Here is a 25,288-nt window from a genome sequence, read left to right as displayed (position 1 = left end):
CCAGAACACCCAGATCAGCTAACATGTTTTGAAAAGCTTAATACAACAATGTTACCTTAATTTTTGCGTTGCAGAAAATACACATTAGATTGAGAGTTACCTAGATTTGAAAATATTGATAAGGTGCTTTGTGTATGGCTACAAGGCCATCTGTAGGTGCCCTGATGTGTACTGTTTTGGTCACATTCTATTCGTTTTGTATTATATTGCATCTATGCTCTTATTATTCTTTCTTATATTTCATGTTTACATTATATCAAACTTCCACATGTTTCACTCTGTTGATATTGGTTCTTAGATATTCTTCAAAAGGGTTCCGTGATCCACGGTTGGCTTGCGGTTGCTATGGAAAATGTCCACAGCAACAGTTCTTTTGGGGGTGGAGACAACCGCAAGTCACCGTGATGATTGACTGTGATATAAACCAATTGGCGATCGACAAACGTGAAGGTGACCAATCAAAATGCAGCAAAAAGAGAGCTGTAGTTAGACAGAGAGCGCGAGGGCGGTAACACGTACCAGAGCCTCTGTGAGACAGCAGCGAAAAAGACTAATGGTAAGCGAAGTGTCAGCCACCTAATCACGTTTACATACCTCTACCTAGTGCGCTACGTTCATTTTATTACTCAGTGCTGCGTGCATTCATGGGGCGTATATTTTATGTAGGGAGGTCTTCTATCTTCGTCTAGCTACTATGTAAAGTTAACGGTAACGTTAGCTATCTTGCTAAATCAGCTGTGTTGTCTCAGCATCACAGCCCATCTGAAGCAAGGTATCGTTTTCTTTCTGACAACACTCATTGATGGAGCTGACATTACTGTATACAATAGCTTCAATAGTTGACAAGTATTACTACCGTCATTAAACTCTTAGCTTTATGATCAAAGCCTAATCAGCTCGAGCATAGCTTTGCAATATGTTCCTTGATCTCTTTGCAGACCCAGCATGAAGAGCCAGTCATTCCACTAGCATGGACAAGTACGAAAAGGTGAAGAAAATTGGGGAAGGGTCATTTGGAAAGGCCGTCCTTGTGAAATCCAAAGAGGATGGACACCAATATGTCATCAAGGAGATTGGCATATCTGGGGTAAGCTCCTATGCATTATATTCCCCAAGTTTCACTGTTCATGTGACCTTTTTTTTTACTAACTTGCTCATTCACATTCTTTCTTATTCTGACAGATGTCAAGCAAAGAGAGGCAGGAATCTCGAAGAGAGGTTGCAGTACTTGCCAACATGAGTCATCCCAACATTGTCCAGTATAAGGAGTCTTTTGAAGGTATTCACACCGTCCAAAGATTTTAGACATTAAGAACCTCAGAGGCACTCTCTTGCGGTTGACACAATAAAATATATATTATGACTTTTCTGAATACCATATCAAATTCTTTGTAGAGGGGGGCTGTCTGTATATTGTGATGGACTACTGTGAGGGAGGAGACCTCTTCAAGAAGATCAACTCTCAGAAAGGAGTACTGTTCTCAGAAGAGCAAGTGAGTCACTAACTCTTACAATCATGAAGGTTTAGGACATGCCTGTTGACCGTGAATAGTGCACACCATGTGGAATGATTTGGTCATATTGCTTTTAATGTGTTTTTTTTTCATTGGGCTGTTCAGCCATTAGAATTACAAATGATGTAGATAGGAACGTGATACCATGTAATGTGGGTTTACCATCCTCTCCCTTTCCTAGATCTTAGATTGGTTTGTGCAGATTTGCTTGGCACTGAAGCATGTACATGATCGAAAAATCCTCCACAGGGACATCAAGTCGCAGGTATTGCTTCACCACAAGATCTTTCCTCAGGGATAATAAGAAGTTAATTTGCCATGTAGTGACATTTCTTTTCATAATGTCCATATAGAACATATTTCTGACAAAAGATGGGACTGTACAGCTTGGAGACTTTGGAATTGCCAGGGTGCTGAACAGGTATGTCAAATGTCATCTGAGAAGCTCTGTCGATCTCTATGAAGCAAGGTTTGGGAAAAGTGAAGCATAATATAATTTGCTTTCCATTCTCTTCTCACTTTCAGCACTGTTGAACTGGCAAGAACATGTATAGGAACACCATATTACCTATCACCAGAGATCTGCGAAAATAAACCGTACAACAACAAGAGGTACTAACTTGATGTTCGGCATTACCATGATTTTAGTGTGTCTCATTTCTGGTATAAATCAATATTTAATCGTAATCCAGGAGACAAGTTTTGTCCCGCCAAATTGTGAGTCATGCAGGATTAGGTGGTGGCTTCTGGATGATGTAAAGGTATCATGTTTCCTCTTTATTGAATGAACCTGCTTGTCTGTAGCTACAGCAGGATGCTGGTATTGATTTCCTCTTTAACTATTTTAAGTATACATGTAATCTAAGCCACTTTAGTCACAACAAATTAAGTAAATTTTAGCAGCATCCCAATGTTACATATGGAGTTTTTTAAGCAATTAAGTCTTTTTTTTTTTTCTCCAGTTACTGATAAAGAAAGGAAAAGCTTTGCAAGTGACTGACTACCCCAGAACTTTTCCCTGCCTGTTCATTTGTATGTTCTCTCCTCTCACGTTCCCTACTTTCCCTCCCTCTGCAGTGATATTTGGGCCCTAGGGTGTGTCCTATATGAAATGTGTACTCTTAAGCATGCAGTAAGTATTCTGTGTGTGAGCTGTTTACTAATTAATGTAGATTTAATGTATCTTGTGCAGCATTGTGATGCTCTTTCCCATTCTGATTTTGATCTCCTCCCTGTATGTACTGTATGTGTAATGATTGACAAACTAAGTTTCAAAGAATTTGTCATTTTTTCTTGAGTCTCATAATCAAAACTGTAACTCTGATCATAGTCTTCATAGTCTCTCTGCCACTCCCTTACTAACCCCTGCTTTACTCCATCATTGCTTATGATCCAGTATGATTGCCCTCAGTAATTTCTTTGCAGTGGTTACAAACATGTTCTGTGTGTATTTCTCCTCAGTTTGAGGCTGGCAACATGAAGAACCTAGTTCTGAAGATCATCCGCGGCTCATACCCTCCCGTGTCTGTTCACTACTCCCAAGAACTGCGCTCTCTCTTGGCCCAGCTGTTTAAACGCAACCCTCGAGAGAGGCCCTCGGTCAGCAGCATACTGGACAAACCTTTTCTGACCTGTAGGATAGAGAGGTTCCTCACACCACAGGTGGAGCACATAGCCACTTTGATACAGACTAAAATTACATAAAGCAGCCTGTTCAGTTTAAAAACATTTATTGTCTACCGATTCCAGATCATTGCTCAGGAATTCCGCCATACTTTTCTTCACAAGCAGCCTAAAGCGGATGTGGTGCAGGGGACACCAGGTAAGCCTATAGGCAGCTCACTGTGGCTGTTTCTGTTTGTACTGTCCCTCTTTTCAGTATTTCATATAACAGGTTTGCTGACCAAATCGTGCAGAGTAGATCTATATGTGGTTGATTCTGAGTTTTATTGAAAAAGAGCACCGCTAAGGATTCTCTGAGCATCCCGCCTTTTTGCCAGAGGAAAGCTCAATGTGAAGCTGCAACAGCAGAAACCCTGCTACCAAGCAGGACCACAGCAGCGCGGCTCAGCGTAGCTATCCTCTGCTGTGAGGCAGTAGTGGAAATGTTTGCCATCAAATGTATGTATTTCGCTTGGCACAGCATGGCACACCTAAAGCAGCCTGACCCGTGCACATGGAACTCTATGGCAATTCTGTCCACCGCAGTTTCCTTTTTGTTATTACCACTAGGAACCACCAAATCCAACATTTTCCACACTGGGGCTTTACCCTCGTATGTTGAAAGAAAATTGCATCCATTATTTTAAATACACTGAAAAACAAGCAAAGAATCAGTTCAGATTCGTAAAAGTGTAATATTTTATACATACACTGTATTAAAGTCCTTGTTAAACGTCAGTAAAATAATTTTTGTGGAAATGGTATATGTGTCATGAGTTATGAGTGTTGGGTCTTTAACCGTGAAAAATTCTACATCTGCTAAAGCAGCGCAGCAACGTGAAACTTGTAGAGAGGCTGCTACTGCATGCACTCGAGAGTGGCGTTAAACAGACGCACATTGCTTGCCTTGCTTTTTAAAATTTTATTTCAGCCATTAGCGTTAAGAGTACTCCTTGCTGCTCAAATATTTGGGGGAGACTTGCTTTGTTTTTGTTGTGTTTTTTTTTAAATATATACACAGCCTGTACTGTATAGTATCATGTCATTTGAGAGGCTGTAATATTTTTAGTTTGGCTGACTCCTCAGGTTAATTATTGTTCCAGTAAAGTGGATTCATTTCTAAAATGAGCTGCTGAACAGGTTGTCCATCACTTTTTAGGAATGGAAGTGAAAGTAATATAGTAATGTAACGAGTTACTTAACTAATTACTTTTAATATCCAGTAATAAGTAAAGTATTATTACTTTTTTGATGAGTATAAAGTCATTACTATTCCTGAGTAATTCCTCAGATTTGATTAGATGACTTAACAGCTTAGACGTAGCACAGATGTGTAGACCACTGTTGACCTCAACCCACACCTTCCCTCACCCTTATCATTAGATCAGGAGATAGATGGAGGATGGAGGAGAAATGAATCAACCAGACCTAAACCACACTCTTTTGGAAATGTACACAAACTATCCAAACAAACGCGTCCTTCTGTGAACTCTGCTAGCTGCTACGACCCACAAGCTAACGGTGAAGTGCTGTTTTATATGATGGGTTGGTTTAGATAGTTGCGCCAAAACTTATTTGATTGGATACAGAATCAGTCATCAAAAATATTTTACAGGATGAGAAAACACATTATTAAATGTATATTTGGAGAGATGTGTCAACAGTTACCACCAGGACACAGGAATAAAAGTACTTAAAAGTATTTTTTATTTCTCTGTGTCCTTAAGTGTGCAGTCCAGTAGTGTTAGTGTTACTATGGCCAAAATTTAGAGGGATCCTAATTTATTTTTTTAACTTTATTTCATTAACTTTTTTTTACCTTTTATATGGAATCACATAATAACAGCAATTTACACTCACCTTAAGTTGGATACCTTTACAGAGCATCTTTTTAGTTTTTTTCAGTTCAAAAATAGAATATGGGGTGGGAAATATACATTTTCCTCTTCTCCCAAATGCCCTCAAATTTAGTTTCCTGAAAGCCCATGGAGGAGGTGATTCTTTCCATTACAAAGATTTCATCAGCCATTTCAGTTGCTTTTCTAGCGGCCAGTCAGTTTTACAAAAAATCTTTTGATTTAATATTTGTAGATGTTGAATAGAGAAGCCCAAAAAGGAATTCTTCCCAATTGAAAGTAATTTCTGTCCCGAATATAGTCACTAATTCTGTGTAAATCTTGTGCCAGAAAGTATTTGCTGGGTGCAGGCCCAGAACAAGCCGTTAGTGAATTGCTTTCTATAGACGCAATTCCTCCAGCAGCTGGAAGGGCCTAAATGGTGAGACTTCAAAATCTGCTAAGATTCCTCCATCCAGTGCTTCTAATTTAATGCTTTGTTTTTGTAATGCAAGCCAGAGATTTGAAACATCAAGTGCATTTAAACTAAAGTGTGAATAACATTACCAAATTGCGCTTTTATGATAAAATGCTCCTTGACTTATGGTGCTGTGGAGACCAGTGATTAGAACTGCTGGAAAATATACAGTATTTTTCACATGTTTATTTGTTTGTATTTGCTGTTGAATACTGACTTGGATAAATGATTTTTTTTTTTTTTTTTACCTGTGTGACTAGCCAAGCGTTCTGCCCCTGGCTCCATACCACTTGCCCCAGCCCAGAAAATAACCAAACCAGCCAGTAAATACGGAGTGCCTTTAACTGTGAGGAAGGTGTCAGATGCAGCCAAAAAGCCTGCAGAGAGGAAACCAGCAGTAAAGCATAAACCGGTTAGTGGACTGTTGATGACAAACTGGTAGAGCTCCTAGTCGTGTGTGTGTGTGTGTGTGTGTGTGTGTGTGAGATCTCTGAACCCCAGTGTCATATGTTGCTCAGGCCCCTCTCCCAGGAGCCCCCAAGAGAAGAGTGAGGCAAATGGAGGAAGAGAGGAAAAAACACGAGGTAAAACTGAGAGCCCCACATAACTTGAATTTACTGTGAGGTTTCCCTCCCTTTTTTCTCCCCATTTACTCACACATGAGGGTCCCTTCCTACCAGCATGTGTTAGTGTTCCCACCCCATCATTATGATTGATCCAAATACACTCCCATTTTCCACTCCCGCCATTTGGATTGCCTGATGTAGCCGACTGTTAACCAAGCTTTCCCTCCTCACCTACCTGCTCAGTGACAAGACAGTCCTGCTGCCTCTTGCCTCAAAGCGGGTTTCTTTTTATTGATGTGCTTTTGCCTCATGCTGCAGGACGGCATCAGAAAGAAAAGGATGGAGTTGCTTGAGAAAGAAAGGAAACAGCAGGTGGGTGCATTGTTAAGTCCCTTGGTAGAGTTCCTGATAGTTGTTACACTTTCAGTAGTTTCTTGATCTGTGTTGCCTTCAGATGCTCCTGTTGAAAGCGGACCAAATGAAGAGATATGAAAAGGAAAAGGTGGGTGTTAATTTTGTTCCTCGTGGGTTATTTCTGTACTTTTATGTATCAAATCTTTAGTGTAGTATGCATTAAAGGGAAATGGTTGATGTATGTTTTCATCTAAAACTGAAAGAACCTGTATTCTGTAACAGATCAATCGTATAAACCAAGCCAGAGAACAAGGCTGGAAGCATGTCTTGAGTTCAAGTGGAGGTAGCAGCCCAGAGAGGAAGGTACTGGATGCCCATCTCCTTATTTAATATGCAAAGTGTTACTCATGCCATTTTTTATATTCAAAGTATTTCAATATTTTAGAATTGCATTGTTATAACATGACAAATCAGTTGTACTCTGTGCCATACAGCTCCTCCTTCGGACTCACAACCACCTTTGTCTTCTGAACTTAGTGTTTTGTAGGTGGTGGAAAGGGTGCTGTCCTGAGCTCTGTTCAGGGTCCTTCTCCAGCCCCAGTCCCAAGTAAAAGCTCATATGAACACTACCACGCCGCTCTGGACCAAATGGCTAAACCACAAGTCGTCAGCAGGCAGGGATCCTCAGCGGGGCCAGGCAGTCCCATTCGGTAAGCCCAGATGTCTCTGTATTTTAAGTGATTTTGGTGTGTGGTGTGAGAATTGTTTTAATACCCTTGCCTCTGTGCGTAAAAAGTGTACCGGCTGCTGCTGGCCCAGTGCTGCCCAACGGCCCCGCCCGACTCCTAAACTCTGATGCAATCAAGAGAGAACTACAGAGGCTGCAGCACGTTTCTAAACAAGCCCATTTTAGTAGGTCAGTCAAGCAGCTTCTCCCCTAATCAGCAAATAACACTACACATCTGGACTGAAATTTTTACGTCCATTCTCTTTTACATTGTGAAAACTAGTATTGACTAAGAGTATTAATTACTGTATTGTGTTTACAGGCAGCGTGGTCAAATGGCTGGTGAACGCGCGTATCAGGTTGAGGAGTTTTTACAGAGGAGAAGAGAAGCCATGCTCAACAAAGTTCGTGCTGAGGGACAGCTGGTACGTAGTGTGACTTATACTGTAATTGTAAGGGTAACCTATTGAGTATTTATTCCTGTAAATACTGTATATTCCTCAATACTGAAGCTCCTCCATCATAGTGGTTACGACCCCTTGCATAGATTTTCTATGCACAAAGTGACACTGATGTCTTTCTAGCAACTATAATGAATCTTGAAGCTCCCTTAAGCAATTTTTATGTAAACATTGAATCAAATGGCTCCATGTAGGGCTATATATATATATATATATATATATATGCAAGACTCATATTTGATGCCCTTTTGCTTTGGTTCTGCTGGCTGTGTGAGTAAGCAATTGTTTCCTATGCACATAAATCCATCCGGATAAAGTAATAGTATATCAAAGCTGTGTTGCTCTCTGTTTTAGAGTTTTTCTGACCGCTAGTGGTAAAAAGGTATCGAATGCAACTTTAAAACAATTGTATCTTAAAACTGAATTGATTTCCAGCCACTAGGGGGCAGAAGAACCCCAGAAGTCCAATATTTATTGGCCTGTTTTTATCTTTACCAACTGGAATCAAATAAATCTGTTTGCTGTAAAAACAAAACATTAGGCTAGAAATAATATGCAGGGCTGCGTTACTATGAGTGGCTACTTTCAATTTATATGTAGTCATTTGATTCAGTGTTAATATAAAAATATTGATCAGAGCAAAGTTGCCTCCCGGGCCTCGCTCATGACTGTTGTGGCACTTAGATTCAGGGGCTGCGTCCTTCTAAAATGTGGTTAAATTGAATGGTGAACAGGGTACTCGGCAAAATCTGTCTGCAATCTATGGAAGCCGGGCTGGTTCGGTTCGGTGCAGGAGACCAAAAGCCAACAAAGAGGAGGAGGTAGGAGCCCAGGCTTGATCTCCCAGCCTCACACTCCACCTCACTCATAGCACGTCTGGCTTGGCTCGTCTTCCTTCACATGTCTGCACAAAACACCCTTTGACTCGCCCATAATTCAACCCAGCAACTCAAACCCATGCCCACTCCTTGTTCCAAGTCCAAGCTGTTCTACTCTTTATTTTGCCTCCCAATAATGGCTGCTGTCGTTCACAACAATAAATACCATTGTTTTTATTTGTTTATTGTGCATAATGTCTCATTTCACCACCTCAGTTTTGAGTTGTGTATTGCAGTTTTTTTGCTTTGAATGGAATACATAAATATATATATTTACATTACATCATAAACTGCAAAATGTGTTATTTTTATTCTGCCTGAATGGGTGTTAATATACATGTGCTAACATCATACTGGTGTTGTAAGTGAAACTGTGTTTTAAGTGCTGCTTAAGTAATGTATGCATTTTTGTACGATTGTATCAATGCTGTGTTCTACTTTCTCTGTGTGTGTCTGTGCAGGTGTGTCTAGCGTACTGTGTGTAACACTGCTGTATTTCTTCTCAGGAGTACTTGTCAAGACTGAGGCAGATCCGCTTGCAGAACTTCAATGAGCGTCAGCAGATCAAAGCCCGACTCAGAGGAGAGAAGGTTCAGTCCTCCCCTCTCAGATTCTCAGAGCACCCTTTTAATGAGTGTTTTCAGTTTTCTCTGACATTTTGTCTCCTGGCTGTTGTTGGTGTGTGTTTCAGTATGACAGCGATGGTTCTGACAGCCAGGAGTCCAGTGAGGAGGCAGAGCTCAGGAAAAAGAAGATAGAGGCTTTAAAAGTGAGTCTGCCTTGAAAATTAAGCAATACATTTTACAATATGCAACATTCACATGATAACAAGACCATAGTAACCTAAGATCACGCCAACCACTGACACAATGATACAATTGACCAGATAATAAAATAACAGCACAAGAGGAAGATGATGTCATTCAAGCTAAGCCTAAGCCTGGATTTTAGGAATGACCAACGGCTTCCTTCCAGACTCTCGCAGCCTGTGAATTTCTCTTTTGGTTGTTTAATGAGGATTAGAAGGTCAGAGGTGTCACTAGATGCTTGAACAGCATGAGCTCTGTAGGCGAGCGGTACAATCCTATAATCAATTCTATAATTACCTGGCAACTGGTGTAAAGAAAATAAGGAATAAATACAGTTATTTTAATGAGATGCCACAACAACTGAGATGATATCTGCTAACCTTTACTGAACCTTCAGAGTAGGAACTCTTATGTTTATGGCCCAAGAAAATGTTTGTCTGTATCCTCATTCTTCTTTGTTTGTGTGAATATGTACCTGCCAGGCCCAAGCAAATGCCCGTGCTGCCGTGCTGAAAGAGCAATTAGAGAAGAAGAGGAAAGAAGCATATGAGAGAGAAAAGAGAGTTTGGGAGGACCATGTAAGCTCTTTCATTCTTTGCTCCCCGCTAATATTCTTCAGTCAATACCATTAAATGGCCTTACTGGTGCATTAGTTTAAGTGAAGTCTAATCTTTTGTGTGTTGGGCAAGCTTGCAGCTCGGGGGTTGAAGGTTGGCATGGCAGCAGGGAGCGTAGCGTCGTCGGCAGTAGCAGCAGCAGCAGCAGCAGCAGTATTATCTACCTCTGACAGTCCTCTTCCACAGCCAAGTCCTGTTCAGCCAGACCCAGCTGCCAAAGCTCCAGCCCTGCCTGCATCCAAACCCTCCAAGCCAGCTATATCCATGACTGCTGCCCTGAAGCAAGTTGGAGCAGTTAGTATACATTTACAAAGCCTATCACACCCTATGTCATAGTATTTTTTGAGTATATATTCCTAAACTATATCAATTTTGCATTTTGTGTTTGGCAGACCACTCCACTAAAGACAAGCTTGCCTGAGCCAGAGACTTCTACGGGCATCCAGGTGGGTGTATGAGATGTCAGTAATCATTTATTAACAACGTGCCAAACTGGCTCTTCCCATTTTCAGTAATTAGAAAGATAATACTACTTAACCCTTTTCACCTAACAGAGTGAGAAAAAGCAGATTCTGCGCAGACTTAACCAGAACCTAAAAGCCCAGAGCCCAGTGGAGGAGGTGGAGGAGTCACTTCCACCCCCTGCAGAACCAAGTCCTGTACCCCAGCAGAACGAGTCTGACACAGAGAAACGTCCATCTTCCAACGGAGATCGGAAGAAGTGGGATGCAGCAGAACTGCCTGTACTTCCTGTGGCTCAGCAAACCTTGGAGGAAACCTGTGAAACCACAACAATCAGTAAGTGTAATTTGTGTAAAAGTGTAAACAAATTTGTAACCACGCTGCTGCCACTTGCCAGGACACTCTTGTAAAAGAAATTTTTAATCTCAAGGAGTTTCTTTTATCCTGGATAAATAAAGGTTTGAATGAATGAAGTGGAGCCATCGCAGGACAAAACTCACAAGCATTTGTATTATCACAAGTTACATTTACAAAATATATTTATACCTCATGCCAGTTGTTGTGCTGTAGAAATTTTTCACTGAATTTGCTTTGCTAGGAATTTATATACATACTGCTTCTATTTTAAAGATTTCAGAAGAAAGTTGATGAAATGATTTTTTTTTTTTTCCCCCAAACATTCTCTCACCAGCCTCCTCAGTGTCTCCAGACGATCGACCATCTTCTGGTGGAGACAGGAAGAAGTGGGAGGCAGGAGTTCCCTTTGTCCCCTCTGTAGCCCAACAAACTCTAGAGCAGACATGCATCACCACCATTGGTGAGTGACCCTCTCCCTGAGTGACAACACACGTGCAGATTTCCTGAAAATCACACCAGTCTGCAGTGGGCACCTAAAAAAATGTGTCTGTGTCTCCGTCTGTGTCTCAGAGCAAACTGCAGGTGAAGTCATACAGATTTGTGGGCTACAGGAAGAAGCTCCTAGGAAGGTGTGGGGGGTGAGTCCAGACTCTCAGGTGCTCAGAGTACTTCAGGAGGCAGAGCTTCAGCCTCTCACCCAGCAACTGGAGAATGTCACCATCTCTGAGGAAGAGTTTTCTAGCACTGGTTGGTCTTCAGTCTTCATCTTCTTACCATCCAAATGAGGCCAAGTACAAGCAGTACTCAGACATACAAATAGTGTCAACCATAAAGAATTGTTCAGCTATTTTCAATCTGGTCTTTGTTTTAAAGTGTGACATTATACAGTAAGTATTGAGAGTTTTGTCACTGTTTTTGCCACTCCTCTCCGCATTTGATGGAAGATACTGTCAAACTAAGCCAAACAAAATGTGACTAAAACATGCAAGCTTACAGACATATGCCATTGTGTGGACATGAAGGAGGCTTGTTAGATTGTTGTTAATTTCACTATATGATTGCCTATGATACTATAATGAGTAGGAGTATATTTACTGATGATGCCACATATTCCCCAGATAAGCCGGACCAACCAGCAGCTGCTGAGATTGTGAAGACACCTAAAGAAGTGTTGCCCTGTAAGCAAACGCCATCTGCTGTGGTTCAGAGCACAGAGGTTCAGAAGGAGAGTGCAGACACCACTGATTCCTCACGTCAGGAAATGTCTGTTGCCGGTGTAGTGGAAAGAGTGAAGCTGCCACCCAACTTAACTGAGACTCAGGGTTAGGATGACACTTAACCTGATATTGATTAGACATTTCAGCTCCTTATTTTTAATCATATTTTCAGTATAATGCAATCATATCTGGTCTGAATTCTTTCAGATCCAGCAGACCTGGAGTCGGTGGTTTTGGAAGAGACACCTAAACAGGCCTCACGTCCCCTTGCTCTTGTGCAGCAGGCATGGGAGCTGGAAGCCCAACAGCCAATGTGACTATTGATCTTTTAAACTATTTATACTAAGAAAGAATTGTACTTTTTCACACCTAAATTAAGGGTCAGTCATTGTTTACTCACTTAGTTGACCTAGATATAGCCAGTGTATTTAAGTTAACAAGACCATTGTGTTACAGCTCCATTAGAAACATAAAATGTGGAATATTTTTATTCCTGGTTCAGTCAACCAATTTTTAATACATTACAATACGTTATTTATGAGTGTATTTCTCTTGTAGGCCACCAGAGGGTATCACAAGACCAGCAGGCACAAAAGAGGTTTACAAGAGTGCAGAAAAACCAACTGAATCTTCCGGTGAGGTTAATGTTTAGTAAGTCAAAGATGCTTATTTTTTTTTTTTTTCAGCGTGATTAGCATCCTAATTAAATCTATTCCCATCCCGCCCCTCCCTTTAACAGGTTTAGCACAGTGCGAGGAGCCCCTTTTTATGAAGTTGTGTTCCCCGGCCCACCGACGCACTGCTGCCCTTGCAGTCCTCTCAGCCCAGTCCTCCATGGATGAATCATCCTCCTCTCTGGCCTCTCGCTCGCGCTCTGTCTCACCCCTGCGCTCCAAACACCATGACGCCCTCCTCATTGGTCTCTCTACAGGCATGTTTGACGCCAACAACCCCAAGGTGATTACTGGCTGTGCTTCACTTAAAAAAGAAAAAAGTGACATGACATAGCATAGTCTAATCACATGATCGTATGGGATCCATGACATTATTGATTGCGAACAGGTGAACGGCTGTTGCAGGGGTTCTGGACATTCACATTTGTTCTTGTGCCTGGTGTGATGTGGAGGCTTGTGTGGTATTTTTAGGTTGGATTCCAGTCTTCTTTATTAATGAGGAGGTCCGGAAAAGAGCCAGAGCCATAAATCACATAGTCTGAACCTGCAGTGGATCTGATAGGACAGAAAGAGCATCCATCAACCTATATCTTTCATAACCTTCATCAGGGACTTTGGGATCTGCAGAACCCTTGCTTCATCGTTTTATACACAAAGAGTTACATAGAATATAAATGTGGAACATTTTGTCAGTTTGCTTTTTGTTAGGATGTTGTTGTTGAGGCCTTTTCTGAAAGTTACTTGCCATAAAGAATTACTGCTAGTCACATTTTCTAAATTTCTTGTGTCACAGAGCCCATTCCACTGGCCTCTCCTTTACAGATATGAATTTTTATTTATTGGTTGTCTCAAGATTTTTTTGAACACAGCTGTGACTTCTTTTCATGCAGTTGCTCACTGTGTTGATATTGTAAAATATTGTACGTGTTGCTGTGTTTGCATTGTGCTGTCAGATGCTGCGGACATGCTCTCTGCCAGACCTCAGTCGTCTCTTCAGCCCTCAGCAGGACTCTGCAGTGACTAGGGATGTTAATGTTGCCCCAGACAACAACCTGGAAATCGAGGACCTGGATGACGTAGCTAAAGATGCTGATCAGTCAGAGACTGAAGAGTAAGGCAAATGCAGATGAAATCCCACAAGCAAAAATTAAAGCACTTGGGCCATATTGTATTGTTTTAGCAAATCATAAACTGCTGCAGTCTAAAGGTGGCTGGTAATTTTAACAGTGACCAATATCTTGCCTTACCCTAATTCTGTCAGTCATTTTCTAGGCCTGAGAGACCGCATTAGCAAATGTTCATGTTTCATTTTGCGGAGCAAAGGTAAATACAGCCAGTTGATGGCCTACTGGATGTCATAACAATATTCCCTGTTCCGTAGTGCATATGAGGATGAAGACCTGCGGGACATCCGGGCCTCCATGGAGAGACTGCTGCAAGAAGAGGTTGGCGCAGGAGACTTTAATGGAAACCCACCAGAGGGCGAAGACCAAGAGCTATTCAACAGGATAGCAGCCGAGATCAATCAGGACAACATTCGAATGGCTGTAGACGACGACGACGACGATGACGAAGAAGAGGATGAGGAGGAAGACGAGGATGAGGAGGACGAGGATGAGGAATGCTCAAATGGGAGCCCTGGTGATGAGGAAGCAGGGGAACTGCTTACCAATGGTGTGGGAGAGGAGAGCCACAGTAATAACAGCCAGCTCAATGAAGAGTGGCATTCAGGTACGAGGAATGTCACGTGAAATAATGTTTATATGTATTAAAGGGTTTTTTGGGGGGGGGGGGTTATGTAAGACCAAACACTAACTTACCACTTTTGCTTACATGCCATGGTTGTTAATCTTGCTACACAGTAGTGTTGAGAAAGCTTGGAAACAACTTCAGCTTGTAAAATAAGAAATCTTAAATTAATATTTCATGTCAGATGATTCATGCCTTTTAATAAGTGGCCATGTAATAAATAGGTGCTTATTGCAAACTAAGGACCTTCAGTATTATGAGAACTGATAAATCATGCTGCACCATAGATGGCAGTGGAGAGGACCAGGGCGGAGAGGCTGTGCATCATGACAGCATCTTCAGTCGCCTGGAAGAACTTCGCTTCGACCTGGAGCAGCAGATGGGCTTTGAGAAGTTCATTGAGGCTTACAATAAGATTAAGGTATGCCATATTCGTATCTCTGTCAGTGTTAAATGCATAAGACTTATTGAACAATTGATTAAATATATATATATATATATATATATATATATATATATATATATATATATATATATATATATATATATATATATATATATATATAAATAATAATAATAAATAATGTGTGTGTGTTTTGGGGGGTATTACAGGCTATACATGAAGATGAAGATGAGAATATTGACCTGGGCTCCAGTTTGGTCTTCAACATTTTGGGAACTGAGCACCAGCATCTGTATCCCAACATCCTTCATCTAGTGATGGCAGATGGCGCATACCAAGAAGGTTAGTAGAAGAAGGACAGTAGTTAGTTCCTAGTTGATTGTAGATATCTTTATCTTTTCATCATTTCCACTGTGTCTCTGAAAAGCATGGATGATTTCTCTTTATTTTTTGTCACTTTTTAGGCTTTTGGTAATAAGTCACTTGTGTAAACCACAGAAACACGCGTATCTCTTTTAATTGTTCTTGTCAGCAACGGTGTTGGAATTGTCCTCAGTGGTTTTCTCACAGCACAGAGTTGTGTGAGTGAGTGTTTAATGTAATCTATCTATCCTCTTTCCTCACATTGCTACCAAGTCGTGAAGGGAAGTAGATGTTGAAACACACCCTTAATACTTTCTGTCTGCTTTTTCTTGCTCTGTGCCAAGTCAGTTGTCAGACTGGGGCCACAGCAGATGGTGGGGGGGATATTTCTTTTATGTTTGACAGGTTTCCTTCAGGATGGGAACAGTGTTCAGAAAAACGTTCTCACTGAACATCTCTATTTGACAGTTCTTTTGTTTTCTATTTTTACTGTCTTCAGTAGAAGACATCGAGGATGCAAATATCTCCCTGGAGTACCTATCACAAGATCTGTGAAAGGTGTATCTTATGGCTCCCATCCATACAGCAGTAACACTATTAGATGCCTCATAAATATGTCAAAATATACTCAAAGAACAAACCCATACACTGTAATAATGCACTATAGTCAACAAAGAAATTGTACCTATTAAATGTCAGGTTGTATTTATGTTTTGGAAAATAAGCATCAAGGAGAAAGCAAGGTCAACTGAACAGATATGATTGCCATCTGTCTTATAGACGGAAGCAAGGTCAGTGGTTTGCCAAATCCTATGTTGAGATAATTAACAAAACTAAGAGTCTACAGCCATTTTAGGGCTGGGCGGGATTTAGCCATAAATGTTATCACGATAAATAAATGTTCATCATAAATGTCAAACCATTATTTCTTTTGTTTAGGGCTGATTTTTGCTCCTGAGTGAAAGTTGAAGAAACCAGACGGTTAATTGTGGTCTTTATGGTCAGAACAAACACTTGATACCGAACAGTGGATCGCTTAACATATCTGAGATAGAACATTCAAAACAATTATGATCAAATCATTTTTTCAACAAATATGCATCAGTAAAATAAAGTAAAATCTTTTTTCAGTCCCTTTTCCTTAACAAAATAAATATCTTAAGAGAAAAATTGTGCCATTTTGTTTTTGATTCAAATTAAATAAATCGAACATTTATTGAACATTTGTTATATTGTTATTAAGAAAAATTATATTGTGATAATTATCAGTATTAATCTATTGCCCAGCCCTAGCTAAGGCACAGTGGTGCTTTGAGCTAAATGCCAACATCAGCATAGTTAAGCTTTTTAGAACGCTAATATTTGCTTATTAGCCCTAAACACAAAGTGCTTCTGAGGCTGATGGGAATGTCATTAGTTTTGCAGGTGTTCAACTAATAGAGTAATATAGAAAATGAGAGGATCACTAAAGTAGGTACAATTCATCCTTAAAGGGACATGAATGTGACATGAATTTCATGGAAATCCCTTCAAAAGCTCAGGATCAGAAAGTCAGGATATCTCCAAGTCCGTAGGATTCACTCTCAGGGGCCCTGAATGTCTGTACTAAATTTAATGGCAATCTATCCAATAGGTAGTTTCATCTGGACCCATGTGCTGAACCGTATAACCAACACTGCGGCTTAAGATTGTTGTGTTGTTAAATGTGGTTAAATTAAGTTAAAGCTTTAGTGTGACTGACTGTTCTCTACAACACCAGTGGGATTAAACATCATGTGTGTTTTTGCATGTTCCTGCGTTTTGGAGTCATCTGCTTCTCATATTTAATTTCTTATTAAGAGACATGGTCTATCCAGTGACCTCTGCCTCTCCAATGAATTATATGTCCCAAAATGATTCTCTCTTTCCTCTCTCTCTCTTTTTAGATAATGATGAATAATGTTTCGTGCAGCGGAGCTGCTGGAAGCTATGACAATCTGCTAGCTATCTGATGTCTTCCCATGACGCACATCATTTGCAGAAGGATCTATGCATGAAGTGTTGCAGCCACATCTAACAGTGTTTCAGGCACACTTGCATGATGAATAACTAGTACACTCTAGGCTGTATTTCATAATTTTGACTATCAGCACCTGACACTATTTTCTCACCAGTGTTCATCAAAAGTGTGTTATCAAATACATGTTCTTATTAACCAAAGTTAACTTCAAAGTTCTGTCAAATGTTTCTGAAAGTCTATGTCTGTAAATGAATGAAACGCATGTATTGTCACACTGGTTAATAACATAAATCCGGTTGTGTTTCAGTTTGTTGTTGGCTCAGTTGGAATCTACAGTGGCATTTCATTTTGGTGGGCAAAGATCTGGTCCTCTCAGGGACTCTCTTTCTAATTGTCACACAATACTCAACCATAGCTTCAAAACGTAAACCAGGTTACCCTCAAACCACGTGTACCATGACCTACTCAGAACCACTTGAACCTCCTTTTCTTACAACTCTTGACCAAACAAGAAGTTAAAAATTATCTAATACATTTTCCACATTTCTTACTGTTTCAGTTAACCCAAATTAAATAAAATGTTTCTGTGAGACTGATGTATGTCGCCAAGGTACTGTAGCAAGACTGTGGCGTTAGAGTGGTGGGTGTGATGTAGTGGGCCAGGTCAGATTGATGTTCTGCGCAGAGAATTGTCCTGACGATTTACGCAATGGTACAGATGTTAACAATTCCTATTTGATTATACATTAAATATTGTAAATCTTTATATTAAATAAACACTTTTTTTAAGAACCTGAGGACTTTCATTTTCCATTTCTTTCTACCTCACCACCACGTACATTGTAAGGTATGATGGCTAAGCGTGGACACATCAATGCTTGCAAATTATCTGTTTTACATTAAAAAAGATGTTTATAAAAGTCTTCAAGTGAAGATGTGATAGAAAACAAAAGCATTCTGCTTTTCATAGAGCATCAGACTGTGGTGCCACTGGTGAGGATCATAGACTGTATAGTGAGGACACAAGACTGTTTCCTTCAACTGACCATTCGCTCTTCTGTCAGCTATCAGGATTTATTTGCAGTTGCAATCCCTGTGGATTAATATAACAAGAGCATCCAGTGTTCCATATCTGATTTAGTGTGACAGGAGAAGAGGCTGTGTTTCCTCTGAGCTGGGAGCATAACCAAGTAACAGACTGTAGCATCCTTCCAATAAGAATAAATAAACCGATTTCATAGTGGAGCTTTGCAGCCTTTTTATGACTTGAATGCTGTAGTAGAGTGGAATTTGAAAATTCACCCTCTGTTCTATGAAAGTGCAGAATGAAATAATTTATTGAAATTGAAAATCATTTCACATGTGTGGTCATCATGTATGACAAAAATAAAATGTAATCATCAGATGTGTTTTTCTGCACTTTAATAGTTATATCAAGTACAAACTAGTTGGCACATTCATCTGTCGCTGGACGTTTTTACTAGAACAATCAGTGACTGGAATCTGGGAATCATTACCATTACTACCATTACTATCATAGGTGTCATTTAAGCTGGGGACGCTGGGGACATGTCCCCACCACTTTTTGAAATGGCTGATTTTGTCTCCCACTTTTTTAAAGCACAATTTGTTAAAAGAAACTTTATGAAATATAGTTAGATAACAAATGGAAATGTCTTTTGAAATGTTTATTTGCACATTTAAAAAACATGCATTGCACTTAAAATATAGAAGACACAAATGTGCATTGTCCAAAAAAAGTAATTTAAGCTAACAAAACAACAAAACAAGCTATTATAAAATGACCCAAAAATGTGCATGCACCAATCAGTAACTTTAACAACTTCTTGACACAATCACACCTTTTGGCCAGGTTTTCCATTCTCTCCCTGTGAACATGACAAAAGAGCATGTGTGTTGCCTTAGCAACACACATGCTTACATGAGTTGATCTACAGGAGAAACAGATCTGAAAGCAACACAGAACGCCTGAGAGCTGCACTGCTTTATATTCCATCCATCGTCAACCGCTTATCCTGCGCACAGGGTCGCAGGGGGACTGGATCCAATCCCAGCTGACATCGGGCGCAAGGCGGGGTACACCCTGGAGGTTGTCAGTCCATCGCAGGGCCACACACACACACAGACAAACAACCACTCACGCTCACACCTAGGGACAATTTAGGGTAACCAATCAACCTAGCCTGCATGTCTTTGGATGATGGGAGGAAGCCAGAGCACCTGGAGAGAACCCACGCAGACACGGGGAGAACATGCAAACTCTACACAGAAAGGCCGGGGCAACCGGGGTTTGAACCCACGACCTTCTTGCTGTGAGGCGACAGTGCTCACCACCGTGCCACCCTGCTTTATGTTCTATTATATTTATATATTTTGAAATGTCACGTGCTACCTGAATTTAGTGTTTCCTTTTACAAAATTAAAACATTTCCACCATAAATTGCTGCAGAAACTTTCACCAGAATGCACAAAATGAAGTGTTTAATGATCAAAATTTCCTATCGTAGGTCCCCCCAGACACCCCGCTCATATATCTCAGCACTGAGGATATCTTTAAAACACTGTTTAGGATCTTTTCATCTCGTTCTCGTGAACCTAATATTGTGTATTGTGATGTCTCATGTGCTAAGTTTCTCTTTACCCCTAATCTGAGCCCCTATGTCCACACCACTTTTCAACACAAAGTGATGCCCTTGATTGCTATTATTATTAAAACTTTTAGATTGTAACAGTCACATTGGAGGTCAAAGGGAGCAGAAATCAGAATCAAGGTTAGGCCAGAAATGGGGACAGGAATCTTTTTTTAGCTCACAACGACCAATTTAGATATTGCCTACAGCTTTGATTGATGACACTGGCAGATCTCAAACACCAACCCTAGCATGAACCTGCCTTCACTGACATTAAACCGTCAACTGGAAGATGTCCTTTGTCATGTGTGCTAAAATTATGGCATATTTAAATTCAAATGTAAACGCCCAGTTTGCATTTTAAAGCTGATTTTGCCATAAACAACATGCACATATATGGGTTATTGCTGGTTTAGGCCTTCCATACACTCTTTAACTTTATGTAGGCTGTTATGTCAAAGGCCAGAGGGGGACAGCATTTACAGCTGTTACATGCTGTGCACAACAAAGCAATTCATTCAATATTTATGCAGCATGTGGCCTTGTGTTTGTTTGTTGATCCATTTCGGATTTAGCAATTCTGTTTTATGTCCTGCTATGTGACATGTATTATGCATGGGTGGTAGTTTTATCTTAGTAGTGATTTGCATTTTACTTCAGAGGCATATACAGTACATGAAGGTAGGCAACTGTCTGTTCAAATGTAATGTAATGGTTTCGCACCACTGTTGGTGTCATTTGTGTGTGTTTCATTAGAATCATTTTTCATTTGCTAAAATATATCTACTAACTTCTAGGGCATACTGTGAGGAAAACAAAACGACTTGAAATTAATGAAATTAATGAAATTCTTGGTTACGTACTTTCCATAATGCCTGTGTTTGGCTTCATCTCTCTCAAAGGAAAACATCCCACAGAGAAATATATTCACTCAACTGTCATCAGGCAGCACTCATTGCCATTCAGCTATGGTCCCTAATCAAATTTGAAAGCAGGTTGCCTCAGGCTGAGTTTGTAAATTTGAAAGCCTTATTAAAGTAAAATGGAGATGGCTGGACATGACTGTCCTGATCTTTTAAGCATATTAAGCCCTAGAGATTTTGGTCTGGTTTCAGATGTAAGACATCATTGGTTTAAAATTCACTCATGTAGTAGCCTATTGTCATCTTGTGAACAACACTATAAATGATAGCTTTGTAATCTGCACTTTACTTCTTAAAAATGGTCTTCTTTTTTAGTATTCGCTGCATTTCAAATATTCGAATCTTGAACATCTATTTACAGTAATGAACTGTACAAGGGAGGGCAATGTTTCTGTCAAGGTTTATCCCTTCAGGGAAATTAGGACATATGTCTTGTCAGGTCCTCTCCTGCTTTCCTTGTCCCCATTTATAGGCAGTAACACAGCTGTCACCTCCATCATATGAGGGTGTGGGTGCTTCTGGGTGTGTGCATGTGCAGTGATCTTTTTTTTGCCCTCAGGTGCAGTCATTATGAAAGATTATTGCCTTTCAAAATCTACCAATCTTTCCTGCCGTCTTTCTGAATAACATTAAGCAATGTCTGCTGAAGCCTTTCCACAAACAACTCTGTGGTAATACATAGGGGTCAAGCAGAAAAAGAGGGTAGAGGCCATTGTGTCAGCTGAGGTAGAGGGGCGGATTTGCTGCCTCTTCAAAGTGAGGAAATACGACCTGAGGGCTCCTGCCAGCCCCCATGGGATCACATGTGACAGAAGAGAGCCACCTCCATATAAATCTCCTTCTTTATTGCTCTTTTCTTCGTCTCTTTCATCTCTCCCTCTTGCTCAATATGCAGCGTCCTCTGAATGAGATAAAAATAAATCACGTTTATTGTCTCTTGCTGTGCCTCACTAGCTCTCCTCGCCCTCTAGTAGTTTTGTTCGCTGTGAAGGTTATTAGGAGTCAAAGGTCTATCCAAATGTATTTTTGTAATAAAAGCAGCGCCTTTGGAAGTGCTCCCCCTCTCCCTGTGGGCCTTTTGTCTATTTTTATATCAGCCTATGACAGGCCCATCCGTTCCATTTGCTTTTGCCTCAAGAAAAGATTCAGGATAATATCATTCAATGCAAAGCAAGTTGTTTGTTACAACTTACATTTTAGAATAATCACATTTTTTTGCAATGTAAAAGTCACATTAAATCAGATAGGGACAATTGCAATTTTATAAAACACAGTTTATTCATAGGTGCCACAATAACATGAAATGTTGTCAAGCAGGACTGACATCAACATCCTATATGTGTAACTTTGACATTTGTTGTTGGCCCCGGACTGAAACGTAGCTATTTGTTGCTGAAGAAAAAGTGAGAAGTAAATGTAGGCTTACTAAAGTGACCACCAGATGTCCCTAGTCCCTCTCCTCCGGTACCCATTTAGCTACGGTATGTTGCAGAACCGTAGCTAAAAGACTATCTTATAAAGTAGGCTCTAACTCACGTATATGTGTCCACACGACACAGCAATACGCCCACTCTCTTTACATCTCTCTACTTTATCTGAGGGTTGGAAATCTGTTACTAGACAGAGTATACTGCTGAAATGAAACAGAAAAAAAACTTATTTTGGAAATCATTTGTATTTGTATATATAGTTCCAAGAGTGCTAACTGCATAACATGTCCATATGACTGACCAAATAATGAAGTGAAAAGCAAGTTATTTTCCACTGAGAAAAGATGCTGCTTTTTGACACATCATTACAAATCATTAGACTTTTCAGTTCACGCCCGTTTGACAACGCTTGACGCCGCTTTCCCGTGAGCCTCGGAAATCCCTGCTTTCCACTATGGTAGTCCTCGGTACGATTTGGGTTTCAAGTGCTTTTGGTGGGAAATAATAATAAATATTAATTATGACACAAAGTAACTGTTTGTAGAAGTTATTGGCTTCCATTATGACAGAATAATGGCGAGTGACAGAGATGTCCAGTCCTGCTGTGTCAGAATAACACAGAGGACATTCCTGCCGGTTCGGTAAGGAAGCGTTATTTGTTGCTTTATTAGCCTGTCAAACTTGTTTTGATTTAATCAGTTATTGTATCAATCACTATGTGCTTTGCATTTGCAAAGATTACAACTCGGCTAATATGTTGGCTCATTCATGTTTACTTACTACTTACTCCCCATAATGTACCCCTTTCCCGACAGCACCTGAAGCCCACACACTCCCTCCCCCTCTCTGCTTGTTTCCAGCAACACAGTCCCTCAGAACAGAAGTAGCGTACTAGCATGGCGCTCGGTGCGGTAGGAGTTCCGTTGTCTCGCTTGAGTTCTTTTCACCTTAGGTTTTACTCAAGTATCTGACAGAAGTATGTCTATAATACACATTATACGCCTCTAGATCAACAAGGATATTTGCCTTGGGAGTAAGAGTAGTATTTGTCTGAGGAATACTCTAGATAAGTGGCTAACGTTAGTATATTCCAGGTAGCTTGCTAACTAGAAACGTTAGCAAGAAAGCAAAATTGGGAGATACGGGGCAACAAGAGGAGGCGTCCTGTTTTAGAAGAGGTAAGCTGAATAGTGGGCGAGTGATTGTAAAGTGTTATAGATAAATTGCTTTTGTCTAAGAAGTTATAGAAAACATTTTTTAAAGTACGAATGCTGTAAAAACTTGTAATTGTTAGTTGCTTAAAAGGTTGCAACATTAAAGTAGCCCCCTCGCTAGCGCGATACCTAGCAAACTTTCTTTAATGTGCACATTGGTAGTTTTAATTTCTCATATTAACTTAGCGACTTCTGCGGCGAGAACTGCTGTCATAGAAAGTCATACAAGTATCAGTAACTTTACGCGTTTGTCTTGCTGTTGTTACGTAACGTTGATATTGACATTTTTCCGGAGTACCGTTACGCTGTTGCTGGACAAGATCGGGAAATGTGCATTTTGTCATAGACATGCCTTCTTTTGATGTCAGCATTTATAAGATAGCATAGGTTATATCAGTGTGATTGGGTTGTAGCATGTTCATTGAACAGCAGACAAAGTGATCGATTCATCTCCGTCTTTTCGCGCATGAAAGATAAATCACAGTCTTTCACTCGTGCGTCGTTGGTGTAGGTTTATCTTCTTTTATGTCGCGGTCATGGCGCGTTGACCAGCAGGGAGCCATGATCACTTTTTGCCAGGTGTAGTTATCCCATGTCGAGTAAATTAGATTAACTTCGCCTTATGCGTTAATTTAATTACGGAAAGATAGTTAAGTGTTGAGCTTACATCACTGGTAGAACACAAATCTGTTTTACCAGTGATGTCAGCTCATCATTTAGTTACAGTATTACATGTAGCTTGAATCTGTCAGTTTTTCATTGTGACAACTGAAATGTAACATTTCCCATGCTCAGCAAATGAAGCAACACTTCACCACTCAGCCATATGTGATGTCTGTTGTAGGCATAGCGTGACCTATTCCAGTTGATTAATTCGCATGTCTTGACCCCCTTTCATAGCTGATGCAGATGCCATGGCCACAGCCGAGGTATGGGAGTGACGTGACAGTACTGGTCTTCTTTCCAAACAAAAACCTTATCAGCATCATGTTTTTCTGCTGAAGTAGTAGCAGAACACACAAAGAATGGACGAGTCAGTATTGCTGGATTTGCTTGAGTGCCCTGTTTGTTTGGAGCGACTGGATGCCTCAGCAAAGGTTCTACCCTGTCAGCACACCTTCTGCCGCCGATGCCTCCAAGGCATCCTAGGCTCACGTGGAGAGTTGCGCTGCCCGGAGTGCCGGACGTTGGTGGAGTGTGCTGTGGATGAACTCCCCAGCAACATCCTTCTTGTGCGCCTGTTGGACGGCATCAAGCAGAGGCCTCGAAGGGCTGGTCCTGGGGCAGGAGTTTCCACAAATGGGACGTCTGGAGCCGTTGCCAGAGCGCACAGCAGTGGAACCAGGGACCAGGCCACCCCAGGAGCACAACCCCAGCGAGCTCAGGCTAAGAGCACCCTTGTTCGGGTTAGTATACTCACTGTGACTGAACATGGATCAGTGAACATGAATCTGTGTTTCCCATTGTTAGGGTCAAGCTGAAACAAAACAGAGAAAATCTGTGTGGATTAGAAGCAGCATGTAGCATTACTGGCTCTCTAATCTTTGCTGCGGATTAACTGTTATCATGGTGATCCGAAAGTCAGCCAGTTGACTAGCAGCCCGACATTAATAATGGCAGTGATTGAGACCAGACTGTTAATAGTTGAGCCAACAAACGATTCTGCTCTCTGTGCCGACTGCAGCCAGGCTTTTCCCGTACGAAGGGCTTCTTGGTTCTTTATAGGTTGCTGACAATGCCGTATGCCAAAGTCTTTCTAGCACTTGAGATTCCTGCTGTAGTGTTGTGTGTGAATGTGTGAGAAATTCTGGGTGGGACTACAGGTGGTAGTTATATCTGCTGTACCAAGATACCAAGTATAGTTAGAGAAGAAGAAGAAGAATTGTGAAATGCTTGAAGCCTGTGTTTCAGCAGTTTTCTTGAGGGGGGGGGGGGGGGGGGGGGG

General features: G+C 40.8%; 3 protein-coding genes across 5 annotated transcripts in view; 2 read left to right on the top strand and 1 right to left on the bottom strand.

The window, feature by feature from the left end:
* Positions 1 to 25,288, bottom strand: part of LOC123971410 (cytoplasmic FMR1-interacting protein 1 homolog) — a 1,205,200-nt gene that overhangs the window by 642,897 nt on the left and 537,015 nt on the right. The window lies entirely within an intron of this gene.
* On the top strand, positions 416 to 17,922 carry nek1 (NIMA-related kinase 1). Of its 3 annotated transcripts, none has more exons than XM_046050206.1 (36): positions 416 to 556; positions 939 to 1,087; positions 1,183 to 1,279; positions 1,396 to 1,493; positions 1,696 to 1,779; positions 1,868 to 1,935; positions 2,040 to 2,126; positions 2,592 to 2,646; positions 2,976 to 3,176; positions 3,264 to 3,336; positions 5,750 to 5,901; positions 6,008 to 6,073; positions 6,374 to 6,427; positions 6,510 to 6,557; positions 6,692 to 6,772; positions 6,947 to 7,119; positions 7,206 to 7,325; positions 7,459 to 7,561; positions 8,332 to 8,418; positions 8,982 to 9,065; positions 9,167 to 9,244; positions 9,767 to 9,862; positions 9,974 to 10,195; positions 10,294 to 10,347; positions 10,456 to 10,699; positions 11,055 to 11,180; positions 11,291 to 11,467; positions 11,839 to 12,042; positions 12,145 to 12,250; positions 12,496 to 12,572; positions 12,677 to 12,894; positions 13,565 to 13,722; positions 13,993 to 14,342; positions 14,648 to 14,781; positions 14,973 to 15,105; positions 17,052 to 17,922. In XM_046050206.1, the coding sequence occupies exons 2-36, from the start codon at positions 971 to 973 to the stop codon at positions 17,063 to 17,065; spliced, it is 4,239 nt and encodes a 1,412-aa protein (XP_045906162.1). In that variant the 5' UTR covers positions 416 to 556; positions 939 to 970; the 3' UTR covers positions 17,066 to 17,922. The 3 variants fall into 3 exon arrangements, with proteins under 3 accessions (XP_045906162.1, XP_045906164.1, XP_045906163.1); XM_046050207.1 differs by lacking the exon at positions 416 to 556 and adding an exon at positions 658 to 772; XM_046050208.1 differs by lacking the exon at positions 8,332 to 8,418.
* sh3rf1 (SH3 domain containing ring finger 1) overlaps positions 23,023 to 25,288 on the top strand; it is a 32,030-nt gene continuing 29,764 nt past the window's right edge. Inside the window, exons 1-2 of the mRNA XM_046050222.1 lie at positions 23,023 to 23,307; positions 24,244 to 24,749. Of these exons, the coding sequence (XP_045906178.1) occupies positions 24,369 to 24,749 (381 nt within the window). The 5' untranslated portion in view covers positions 23,023 to 23,307; positions 24,244 to 24,368. The remainder of the gene's footprint in view (positions 23,308 to 24,243; positions 24,750 to 25,288) is intronic.

This window comes from Micropterus dolomieu, linkage group LG05 (assembly GCF_021292245.1).
Source record: "Micropterus dolomieu isolate WLL.071019.BEF.003 ecotype Adirondacks linkage group LG05, ASM2129224v1, whole genome shotgun sequence".
Taxonomy (NCBI): domain Eukaryota; kingdom Metazoa; phylum Chordata; class Actinopteri; order Centrarchiformes; family Centrarchidae; genus Micropterus; species Micropterus dolomieu.
The sequence above is the reverse complement of the archived record's forward strand: the minus strand, read 5'-3'. Positions and strand labels throughout refer to the sequence as shown.